Below are 13,191 nucleotides of genomic sequence, written 5' to 3'. Positions count from 1 at the left end.
GCGTGGCTGTTACTTAGCCACGACATTACATAATAATGTCCTCATTGAAGAATGTGAAGGTCAAGTTAATGTAAACAATTTGTGTATCGTCATAAAAAGGACTTTGAGAAATCATTTAGAGCTCAGCAAGTATGGTGATATTAGATCCTGTCAAGTGTAAAAAAAAGGCATGCCAAATATAGTGATTATGAACAAAATTGATTTTAGATTTATTTAGCACCTTTGTTACTAACTGGGTTTATAAATTAACGTAATAGTGTGGTATGAAGATAGCTTAATAATGATATTTATTCGACTTTTAGTAGTTAGAAGTTTCAATTGTAAACAAAATGTTTGAGTTCACTCTTTAGGTAAAATTTAAAGTCACGAAAATTCATATATTATATCAGTAAATAAATGGCCGTCATTTATTTATAGCTTGTTTTGCAAATATATTATATTTTGCGATAGATGAGAGAAATATGAGAATTGCTTAGAGAGATCAGTTTAATGCAGTTTTCATTTGAAACAGGAACCAATCAGAATAACAATGTACTTAAATATTGATGCCGTTCCATAGGTATATTGAAATCAAAATTTTCCAAAATATAAAAGGCATGACTGCGTTTCTTTGAACGACCTTTTCTAGTCGTTTAATGCATTTAAAACGGAACCCTAAAATTCGTAGGCATATTAGAATCATGGTCACGGTCCCCGCACATAACGAAATATCTTGTTCATGAGTATTGCTAAACAGCAATAGTAAATAGCCTTAATGTATTTTACATTCTTTCACATAGGCTTTTATTATGTGGGTAATGGCTAATTGTGCCTGTTTACAAAACTTTCAGATTGTGATCTAAGTTTATTGAGACCTTCAGTTATTTACTAACTGTGTTTCGCGGTTAGTGTTCAGGGGGAACCTCTTCCCGTACGCGGATAAAATGTTGTCGCGAGAGCGTATGTTAGTCGAGGAAACTCTAGCTCCCTATCAGTGAAAGAATTTTTCAAATTAGTCCAATAGTTTTCTTTTTAAAAAAATAAAAAGAAAAATTTCGTCCCTATTATGACATCAAACTTCAAAGACCAATTTTTATTTAATAGAATTTTTGAAACTCATTAAATATAAATTAGCGAAAGGGAACCTTAAAAAAAACGTTACAGACCTATCAAAACATTTTAGAAATATTTTCAAATCATCCTTGAAAGAAGTTCAAAAATAGAACTTGCCATTCGAATATGTAAATGTCATAAAAAGTGCATTCCGATTTTGAATGCTGACTTTTTGAACGTTTTGATGCGGTCAGTATATGCATTCCAAATTCGAATTCTAGTTTTTAATGTGCGTTTTGAAATCAAAATATGGAATTCGCTGTGAAATGTTTTTACCTTCGTGGTCAAAAATAGTTATTAGTGGTTAAAAGACGCATAAAATCAATGTTGAAATAACCATCATAATTTTAATATTTATCATCAAAAATTCAATATCGTATTGCAAAAGACCAAAGCAATCATTCATATTTAAGTATTTTTAAACCTTGATAGAAATATTCCGTGCGTTCAATCTAATTGAATCATGATATTCATCTTCATTTTATAATTCGATCGTTATAAATAATTATGGTCCTTGAAAAGATTATAAAGCGGTAACTATAACTAATATAGTTATCTATTCAACTCGAAAAATCAAGTGTTGACATCATCATCATCTGCCTAGCCTTTTCACAACTATTTTTGGGTCGGACTAGTGTTTGACAAGGAGCGACTACCTATCTGACCTCCTCAACCCAGTTACCCGGGCAACCCTATACCCCTTGAATAGACTAGTTTCAGACTTACTGACTTCTGACCACCCGTAACAGCTGCCAAGTTTAATGACAGCCGAGACCTACAGTTTAACGTGGCTGATTTTAGGAGCGCGTTCCCCTACATACAAACTTTTTGGAACCTATAGATTATTCTTTTCCACAGTTTGGCAATAAATCATTAGATAGCAATCAACATCTTCTTTATTTGATAAACAAGCACATTCGACATTTCTGACCTTTCATTGCTTGACCTGTGAAAATGCACCAGGACAATGCAGTCATAAAAACATCGTTAGTTTTTTAACACCCATAAAATCGATGGCATAAAATAACTTTAGGTTAATCTTTTAACCTCTCGAATTTATGATTGGTAGGTACATAAGAGTGTTTTCGTACTTGCGGATTTACGTACATACTTGCGTCAAAATCACATCGCCGTAGCCGGGCGTATGCTTGTTCGATACTATTGAGCTATCACGGTAGCTGACTGATTAGATAAACTTACGGTAAAGAAATACAGGACCCAAGTCAAGACCTATTTTTTTCTAATTTAAGGAATGTCGAATACGGGGTGCGAATGAAAACCTAAAATCGTTTAATTTGATTCATCTCTCTCTTTCTTCCCAGCAATTTATCCCACATGGTGGTGGGATCAGCTTTCCTAATTTGTCTTCTCCACTTCGCTCTAAGACATCTAGTTTGATTTCTAAGTAACAAAGAAAGAGCAGAATAATCTATCAATATACTCATCAACTTAATAAGGCCTCAAAATGAACAAAAAATACTTCTGTCGCTCTACACTGTTTAACGTTATGCAAATCAATATTAATCCGTCAATATTGAATCGCTGTTTAAGTATAAATCCATTTAACTTGACAGTTCAAGTGTACTAGTAAATTCAACACAAGTTTACATAAGGAGCAGATTTATATTCCAATCTTGCATATTTCTATATCCATGGTTGATAAATCAATGCTTATTAGAACATTCGTCGAATCTGATTGCTTATTGCCGCGGCTTGTCCATGTCCCGAAAAACGTCCTCCCGTACCAGGGTAAGACATAATACCTATGTACATGCTTTTACAGACAAATAAATGTATTCTATTTGTATTATAACAAACATCAAAAATTCTCTGTCTCCCTGATAAGGTGCCAGAAAATACCTCTTATGCAGATATACAGATACGTATCATGATTTCAGAGAATACTAACAATATCGATCTATAGCTATACATAAATTATATTAGCTTTAAACATGGGGACACCTTACACTTTACACTAAATATGCAAAATTAACATTGTCTTTCAATAAACCAAGGTGAATGAACTTTGATGAACGTCAATAAGAAAATGCTTCTCTACGGTCATTCTTTTCATAAAGTGGTGACCATTTAAGAACCGCTCCTTACAAAGCAATATTTGTCACACATATAATGATATTTTTCCACTGATATAATAAGCCCTAAGTTTTTCCTGAGTCAATGGAAAATACGACAGTTTAAAAAAATATCAATCTAGAGATGATAATACATTTATATAATAACTCCCATTATAAATATACAAATAGAGTGTAAAACACCAATTAATGGCCTAGACTAATGAACTATTGTGTAGCGGAAACTTCCCTAAGACGTCAGAACAATTTATATTGCGCAGGTTAGTAGTGCAATATATTTATTTCAGTTTAGTAGGTTTAAAAAAATGTAAACATTAAACCTTTTATATTTTGGTGACTGGTAACTAGTGACCAATACTGGAACTTTCCCAAATAAACTTCTTAATATACTCATAAGTTTAATCCATGGAGAACAAAATTTCTAGCAGAGATGTCATAACGCAAATTCTCGCCAACGCGCCAAAATGCGGGTCTTAAAACGTTGCTAACTCTGCTCTTACACGCCTTCTATGGAACCCGTCCATTATTAATTTTCGAAATAAAATGACCAATCAAGCAAAACCAATCCTTGACAGATTGGTTTTGATTTCACAAGGAACACGAACGTCTCATTAGTTCTAGTAACTGCTCACGTCTACCGTATGTTACTTGACCTACAAGAAGGCGCTTGAACTATCTTCTTAATGGCATCTCCGCTATCTTACCTTCCTCCGTGGTTTAATCACACAGACAACTGTTATTCTGACCATTTATTTAAATGTCCGATTGCATAAATCTTCGAAATACTAAATCTAATACCTAGGAATGACTTGCAAGGCCTGCATGACGAAATTAACTTTGGCTAACACTTCGAAAACCTTTTGCGTGATACTAAGCAATACTTTTAAAGTGCACTCGTTATGGCCGTAACAAAATAAATACAATTTATATTACTGACGCAAGTGCGCAGCGATCCTTAAGATTAGTCTCAGACTGCAGACTAAATAGTCGGCCGATAGTAAAATATTTTTTAAAGATAATAGTTTTTAGTCAGTCTGAGACCGGTCAAATACCTAATCTTTGTTAAAGGCTTATTACACTTTACTAAATTCAGTTCTCTAAATGATTCAGTCACTAAATTCAGTCAAATGTAATCGCATTTAGGAAGGTAGGTTTCATTAAATTATTTAGAAACCTAATTAGACAAACCTAATTAGACGACTGAATTTAGTAAAGTGTAATAAGCCCTTTATGTGCATACTACCATTCATCTTCATACTGATTAACGATCTCGAACAAACTATCGGCCAACTATAAGTTTTCAGTGTGCAGGTACTATTAATGCAGCTATTTTACAATAGGTAGGTATAATGTTTTTAACGCTTATTTAATCACTAACATATTGTAAATGACAGCTTAACGTCAATAAAATAAATACTTGCGACACGACGACTTCTGCAATTATGTCATTCTGTGTTGCATAATCTAGGCTCGTGTAAACAAACAAATATGCAGCTGTTTATGTTTTTGCTGATCCTTTCAGATAAATATTAGAGATACGAAACTTATCCAGCATGATAACATGTTTGTGTCTCAATCAATTTATTTCATGAAAAGTAAAATTGAATCCGATTGCACTTCTGAGGCAAGTCATTATAATAAATATGAAAAAAAACTGCACATAAAAGAAATCATTAAAACTATCTATTCTAGTAATAAAAACGTAAACTTAAAAAAAAACCCTCAAAATTACCTCTTAGGATCGCAATGCTATTCCTTTATCCAAGGTCCGAGGGTTTCATCCCCAAACGGGTCGAAAATATAGTTGCCGACAAGGCCACCATGGTTGCATCACATACATGAATTGACAGCAAATAATGTTTAATTAAAAATGCAACGTTGTAATTTGTATTTGCTATAACATGTCGAATTGAGTCACGATTTCTTACGAAACAGGATTATTCTTCTATTGATTCATCTTCATTAATTTATTGTGATGATGATGTCATAACCCATCATAGTTCATCATAACAAACTTGGTATATTATTCTTATTCTAGCTACTATTCTGTATTTACTTCAGTTCAATACACCTACTTGCTTTCCGAACTTTTCCGAATGTCCTGAGAAAAAACAGCCAAACATTTGCTAGCCAACTGTATTTTAACATAAATATAATCACCTGTTAAATAAGATTTATTTAATACTTAATCTTATTCTTTCCTTATAATTAAAAAAAATATTGCTGTTCGTTAGTCTCACTATAACTCGAAAATGGCTGGACCCATTTGGTTTTATTTTGGTTTTAAAATGTTTGTAGAGACCCAGGGAAGGTTTTTAAGATAGAAGAAGTTGGTCAGATCAGCTATTTATAAATTAAATATGGTTTTAAACACTTATGAATCTCAGAATTCGATCTTATTTGCGTGTTTCTTGTCTATAAATTGCTTGTTTCAGTTTTTTTTTTTCTATATAAACAATAAAAATGCTTAACAATGTGCTAATATTTTCCCACGATCATTGAAAGTAACTTGATAAATGATTTAATTGATATTTATAGGGCATTATTCCCTCACAATTAAACTTTATTAGCTACTGAGTTAATCTGTACTTGGTTGTAGAAGATTTCATACATTTAGGAATAGTGGAACCAAAAAAAAAAAAACAATTTACATCACATCTTATATTATAGACCATAATGTTTTGTTGACTTAACTTTATACGTATTGAGAAGTATATCTCTAGAAAATTGGCTTTCTTAAAAAATATCAAACTCTTTTAGTCGAATACAAAAATAGGCAATCTGGATCGAACACTAAATAGAGAAACAGCAAATTTTTAATATTTTTTAGGCAGAAACCATAGACCCACTACATGGATCGACATGCCATAATCTTGGAGAAAATCTACTCTTTACATAAAACAGTTTTTTTCTAATAAAATCGATATAAAACGATGCGTCTGCGCCGACCTTAACACTGCTAGTGATTACATAACGTCAACAATGTCATTAACATTTGACGTAACTGACACACTTGTACTTGCAAACACGATGCGAACTTGCATTTATTGCATTATTTATAGTTAGATTTTTTTGTTAAATAATTCGATTGTGAGTAATTGAAAAATATTTTATTATGTGTATATCGTGTTTGTAGTCTCTTAAAGCAATTGAACTACAAAAAAGTACTAATAAAAAATGTGGTCTATACTGCATTATTTTTCATTCTTCTATTCCAAAGTATTCTAGTTCAAAAACAGACTTGAACCAGAATAGATATACCTAAAATTTAAATTTTCAAGTTACTTACTTTGTCATACGCACACTTTTATTGTAGGGTACATAGGGCAATGATCGGGTAATTCTCCGATAGTAAAAATATATTTTAAATAAGAATCAATATACCTACAGTCACTACCGAACTTTATCAAAACGGCTATTCATCCATAGATATCTTAGCCGCAGTCAGTACTTGATGCTTAACTTCATCAAACCTACGTGATACAACCTCAAAAATAAATACTATTGCAACATACTCATATACACATGAATTTAAAACGCTATGCCGGAGTCACGGCCTGACACTTATTTCGGAACCTCTGAATATAATGATAAATGATTATGCCTAAAAGCTATATGACCTAGTAATCTTACCTAATGTTATGCACGAGCATGCATGTTCAAAACGATGGGTTATGCAGATTGGAACATAATGCCTAGACTATCTCTAGCTTGCGGTTTTACCCGTATTCCGAGGCAATTTTTCCGTGCATCCGGGTAAAATGTCACCTAAACCGTTCCTCGTTAAATGGGTTATATAGAACACTATCAGGTTTCTTCTTTCAGCGAATTTCTAATTTTACCAATAGTTCCTGGGATCGGTGCGTTAATTTAATTATCAATTTGGTTGAAACAACTCGATTGACAGAGCAACAATCTGATTTTATAAGGAGCATCAAAACTGCTACGTATATGTTTTTCTACATAATAATATTTATATCTGAACAGCAGTTATTAATTTTAACTTGAGTGACAAAAACTACTTTCTACCGAAAATTGTATAGCAACCATTTTTAAAGGAATTTCCGTGATTTTATTTATTTATAGAATAATTAAATCACCGTGCAAGGACTTAATAATCGCACTGAAACACACAATCGATATACACGCTCGATTTTTAATCGATTAAAGAGAATGTTCGAGAGATATCCATGTTTATTGTTTTTACGCAACTGCGTGGAATTGTACATGGTAAATAGACAATTAACTATGTAAGGTGATTAGTTTATTAACTACGGCATTTCAATTATTCATAGTTAATTTTCCTAATGAGGTGTTACAGCTGGCTTTTATGACATTGTTTTGATATGATGCGTGGAATGGAATGCGAATATTTTATTTGTATGTTAACACTTATTTTGATCCAATCTTTAACGTTTCAGGAGTAGAGAGAATACAGGATCTTGGCTTACCAGCGTTAACTTGATAAGGATCTTTTGAAAATTCTGTTTTATATTATAATCCGAAAGTAACTTTCTTATCTAAAACTACTAAACCGATTTAAATAACAGGCACACCTGGGTTGGTCCACAACCTGAGAAAGGTCAAAGGATTCTTTTTTTGTCATAGTGTAACATCTAATCTACCCATATGGTACCTACTTAATATTCTGCTACAAAAAAAAAGCCGTTCACATAAAAATAGGTTAAACACCCATGTTTAAAAACTTGAAATACGAGTCTAAATAAAATGCCAAAAATTAATGTGTTCTCAAAGTCCGCATTCTATAAAACTGGACTTCCTAATAAAAATGGTGAATCTGCCATATTGTTTGGGCCACAATAATTTGTGGTCGTAAATCAAGATTCACACTCGTCTAAGATTTGTAAGTTAAAGGTCCAAAGTTGGCATTTTAGATAATCCGTTACAACCTTGAATATGCTTACGAAAATTCTAGAAAGAAACTTAACAGTAATAGTATTTTTTTATGGTTAATTTTTATATTTTAATTAAATTAGTAATCATAAAATAAAGTGAAATGTCTATTTGAGTGTTATTATTTTGTATTACTCTGTCTTGCAAAATATTGAATATTTAAAAATGCAAATCTTATCGAAAGGTTATGGCCAGTTTATGTTTTTAATTTGCTATTGCTCAATTAGTAATAAAAATAACTATTCCTTACTTTAATATTAATAAAATAACAATGCGCACTGGAAACTTTTAGTCGGCCGATAGTTTGTGTGGGCTCATAAATCAGTATGAAGATTTGACTGACTTAAAACTCAGACTGGAATCAAAATTTTCTTGAAAAAAAAACTGTTAGCTGATTGTTACATTCTTCTGCTCGGAATTTAGTTTCGGACCGTCTTTGAGTTTTGCGAGAAACAAAACCCCGTCTTAATATACTAGGTGCTCTTAAAATGCGAGTAAAACCGAGAACAGCCGCTAGTATGGACAAAAGATTTTGGTATAGATTATGGGGCTATGGTAATCAGTTTGTCACAAATCTGGTTAATTCACATATCCTATCGTTTAAATGGAACGAGAATATAATTTTATTACATAATAGAGCATTGAACCCGTGAGAAAAAAGCCCCAATTATTTTATTTCTAATATGGATCACAATTTTATATTATTAGGAAAACATGACAAGTATCACTCAGGTCGACATTTTTTAATTTAAAAAGTCTCTGATTCACACTATGATCATAGATATTTAAAAACAAAACTGTCCGACCTTGTGATTTTTATGTTAAACGAAATAAAAAACTATCTGTCGCAACACTAATTCGAATAGAAAGATTATAAATTATTATTTACTAGCTGGTGCCCGCGACTTCGTCTGCGCAGGTTTAGTATTTCGAACAATATGTTTACAAATTGTAGCCTATGTGTTATTCTGATGTATAAGCTATATTATTGTAAAGTTTCATTAAAATCCATTCAGTAGTTTTTGCGTGAAAGAGTAACAAACATCCATACATACAAACTTTCGCGTTTATAATATTAGTAGGATATAAATCATTAATTTTTTACTCCTTAACCGTTAGAAATCCATATGTCATTTCTATTAGAAATAACTGCATCTACTTTTACAGTTAGTTAAAAGCCTGTTTAGAAATAAATTAAGAGTTTTGCTGTTATCCTATGAGAGGCTCTCATTTTTTTATGCAAATAAGGTATCAATTTTCTTATATGAAAAATTACAAAATAATTAAGATGGAATAGGTGTTCCCAATCATCATTTCTGAGGAAATGCTTAACCGTTCTTGAGCTTTATCATCACCAAAACAATTTCAGGCATAAGATATCCACTGCTGAATAAATAAAAGCCTCCTTATGATTTCCAAAAGAACCGGTTTGAAGCGGTTAAAGGATCATAAATTCAAAAATGTTGATGACCCAAGACAATATGGTTACCCAATACGATTCTGAAGGTCATATTTTATAAACATTGGTATATTCTATGTTAAACTATTTCGCGACATCCGGCTAGATTAGAAGCCGATGACATATACCTGTATAATTTTTAGGCTACCTTACCCAAAGAGTTTAACTGGATTCTATTACTAAGACTTTGTTGTCAGTCTGTCACCAGACTGTAAAATTATCCCAAGAACTGGAAAACTATGAGCACCTTTCAACTTCCACACATGTTTTATTTTTGTATTCTATATGTAGGACACTAGATTAGTTGAAATTTTTAGACATGATGTATTATTGTGGCTACTACAACAACACACACCTACTGAAAACTAAAATAAAAGAACTAGCAAGGAACTTTTGATTTCGTCTGCAAGTCCAACTCGCACTTGACTGCATTTTTAAACAACATCACATATTGTTATTTTTTCTAATACGATTTTGACTGCTATAACAAATAAATGGGTTCAAGAAAATTCTTAGCACCATTCCTTCATTCAAACCCAAGGTAAAGTATAAGCATGGTGCAATAATTGCGTCAATTTCATTGATAACTTCAATTACAGAGGCCTTGGCGCCTCCATAATAATCAGTTACTATAATAGTAAGTGTAGTAAAGGTGTAATGTTACTAAAGTCATAATTAATAGCTAGGTGTCGCTCAGTCATCTTAGTTAGGCATATGTCTTTGACCAACTATGTTGGTGTCGACTCCCAGTCTAGCCGTATGCAGCTGAGTACCAGTGTTTTACATAGAGCTTACTTACTCCTTGACCAAGATAACTGGGCAACCTGATACCCCTTAGGAAGACTGGTTGTCAGATTTTCGGGCTTCTGAATACCCGTAACGACTGCCTCAGATGTTCAAATGACAACTGGGACCCATAATTTTTTAGGCCTTTCAAGGCATGGAGCTATATTGCTTAACTTTGTGACTGATCGATCTAAGAGGCTAATAGTTAGCCACGAGCCCGTCAAGACGTCACTTAGTCTAATATCTAAGTACTTAACGGGGTTTTTCTTGACCGTTAATATGCGGCGCGTGTATTGCAACAGTTAATTATTGTTTACCATACAAAATCACATAATAGTAGGCGTAGTCTGATGTCTTTGTTCCGGTGAATGAAACTCCGTAGTATAACTAGACAGACACAAGAGATACAACAAAAAAATATGTAAATAGTGCCATTAAAGTTCATCTGTCAAGGAAGAATTTCCTTCTTTTTTCCACAAAAAGGAAATATCTGAGCCAGTTTTAATATCACGACCTTTATTTTTTTATTCATAGTTACGTAAACAATAACACTGCAATATATTCTGCTTTGTCAACCACCTGATGAGTTACTTTACAGCTTTTATTATTCCAATAAATAATTCACTATTTATTTATTTATTTTTATTATGCAAATAAATTCAAGTGAACTGCTCTAATATAAATCTATTTGATACATTGCACTATTTCTACATACGCATAGACAATGGGACTGGGTTTATAACCTATTGTGTGTATATATTTCACAGGCTACCTATGTGATCAATTCAATCTGGTTAGAATTACAAGTAGGTTCTTTAGGATCAAGGCTTAGGGTAGCCATTGTTTGGATAGGTCAAGATTGTTAGAACATTAAAGAGGCCTAACTACCTTTAAGTAGTCCTATATTCACATAAAAAGGTGTCAAAGAAAAGTAGGCACTTTAAGTGATGTCCGCCAAATAATAATTATTATTCGAATAAATAAATAACTACATATGTTGAATAAAAACTAATGCAAAACATATTTATCATTAATATTCTGAATAAATATTTAAATCATGAAATAAATTTTAATTCCCTAATGCCTGATAAAAATCAATTGGCTTATTTTTTTTTTATCAGATCAACGTGCATATAAATTACGAATAATGAACTTACTAAATCTAATTTAAAACACACAAAGATCGGAGTAATGATTAAATGCCTATTTAAAATGCGATTAGGTATCTTATTAATGAGTTTTATAATTTATTTTAGACAACTCCAAAGCTTACACTTATTTTAGCTTTGTGATCGACAATGTGCAACAACATTCGAATATTTATATAGGTACTTAAAAAATATATGTTTACGGGATATGAACATCGCATGTGTAAGAAGCGTACAAAAAAATTTATCCTAATACATTTAAACTTTGTATCGTATCATTGAATTGTAAACCTTATGCAAATCAACTTGGAGTTTAAAATGTTTTTTCTGCTCCGATCGATGTGACCGTTTTATTGATTAAGCTAACGAGGAAGGATAACAAAATGACATAATTTAACGTAAATATTTTTGGATATAGTAAAATCCATCTGGCAAAATACGTTATGTGTATTAATTTGGTTTAAGCAAATGCGTAATGTATATTAAATTATATTAAAGAGTTTTTCAATATTTTGATAAGGTATCTTAGGACAATTTTTGAATCTGAGAAAAGTCGTTACAGTTTTCATGTCCAGTAGTAGTTTTGGATTAAGGTAAAGTAAATAAATATAAAAAGTATAAACCTTTTGTAAAAAAATATACATTTTGCATTATAATATCAGAATCTTAATCAATTTGTGCATAAAATTAAAATACTTCTTTGTGCTCATGTATTTTTTATTTCGGCAATCAATGAAATTAATAAATAATTTTAACAAAGAGAATAATTAATTAGTGGCTGTCTTTAACAAAGGCTGTGTGGACATCAAAGTAAAAACTAGAATGTGACACTTCTAATGAGAACACGTCCATTAATCACTTACAATAAATTGCACAGTTTCACAAAGAAATTCCCAAACGCTTAAGTAATATGTAATGTGAAAACAATAACTTACCATTCATGTTTGACAATTCCAACACTAATTAATTAATTGTCCAAAACCACGAACTAAATTACACTAGAGCAATTATTACTCTAATAATTATTGAGTCACTACACTAAAAAATTACACTATTATTTTTATTTGTCGAATTATTATTTATTTACGTACAACCCTATTTTAGGGTGTATTTTTTTAAATGTTTATTCGTGTGCACTGGAGTCTGCGTGCGGGCAAGCGCGCGTGTCGTCAGATCGGAACAAAATGCAAGGGAGTCGGCCAAGCGCCGTTGTAATAAACATTCGGTGCGCGCGCGCAGATAAAGATTCTGTAGATCTGACGTGACGATACGGCGTATCTTACTAATCGATAGGCCCACGTAGTTTTTCTCACTAGTCAATTGAAATAGATTTTTTATTTGATCTAGTTTCTAGATAAATTATTTATAAGTAACTAGCTTCTGCCAGCGGTTTCACCCGCATCCCGTGGGAACTACTTCCCATACCGGGGTGAAAAGTAACCTATAGCCTTCCTCGATAAATGGGCTATCTAACACTGAAAGAAATTTTCAAATCGGACCAGTAGTTCCTGAGATTAGCGCGTTCAAACAAACAAACAAACTCTTCAGCTTTATAATATTAGTATAGATTATTTTCCCTAATAAGAGGAAAATTCATTCAATAATTATTGACAACATTGATTTTAGTTACTTATCAGGAATGCAATATGATGTACCGGCCTGGGACTTATATACAAATAGTAGAAAGTGACATAACGAC

The 13,191-nt window shown here is 32.1% G+C and overlaps 1 protein-coding gene across 1 annotated transcript in view; it reads right to left on the bottom strand.

Moving 5' to 3' along the window:
• Window positions 1-12,699, bottom strand: part of LOC110370451 (very long chain fatty acid elongase AAEL008004) — a 34,212-nt gene extending 21,513 nt beyond the window's left edge. Inside the window, exon 1 of the mRNA XM_021326256.3 lies at window positions 12,428-12,699. Within this exon, the coding sequence (XP_021181931.1) occupies window positions 12,428-12,434 (7 nt within the window). The 5' untranslated portion in view covers window positions 12,435-12,699. The remainder of the gene's footprint in view (window positions 1-12,427) is intronic.
• Between the last annotated feature and the right edge of the window lie 492 nt (window positions 12,700-13,191).

Source organism: Helicoverpa armigera, chromosome 4 (assembly GCF_030705265.1).
Source record: "Helicoverpa armigera isolate CAAS_96S chromosome 4, ASM3070526v1, whole genome shotgun sequence".
Lineage (NCBI taxonomy): Eukaryota > Metazoa > Arthropoda > Insecta > Lepidoptera > Noctuidae > Helicoverpa > Helicoverpa armigera.
This window is presented reverse-complemented; position numbering and strand designations above follow the sequence as displayed.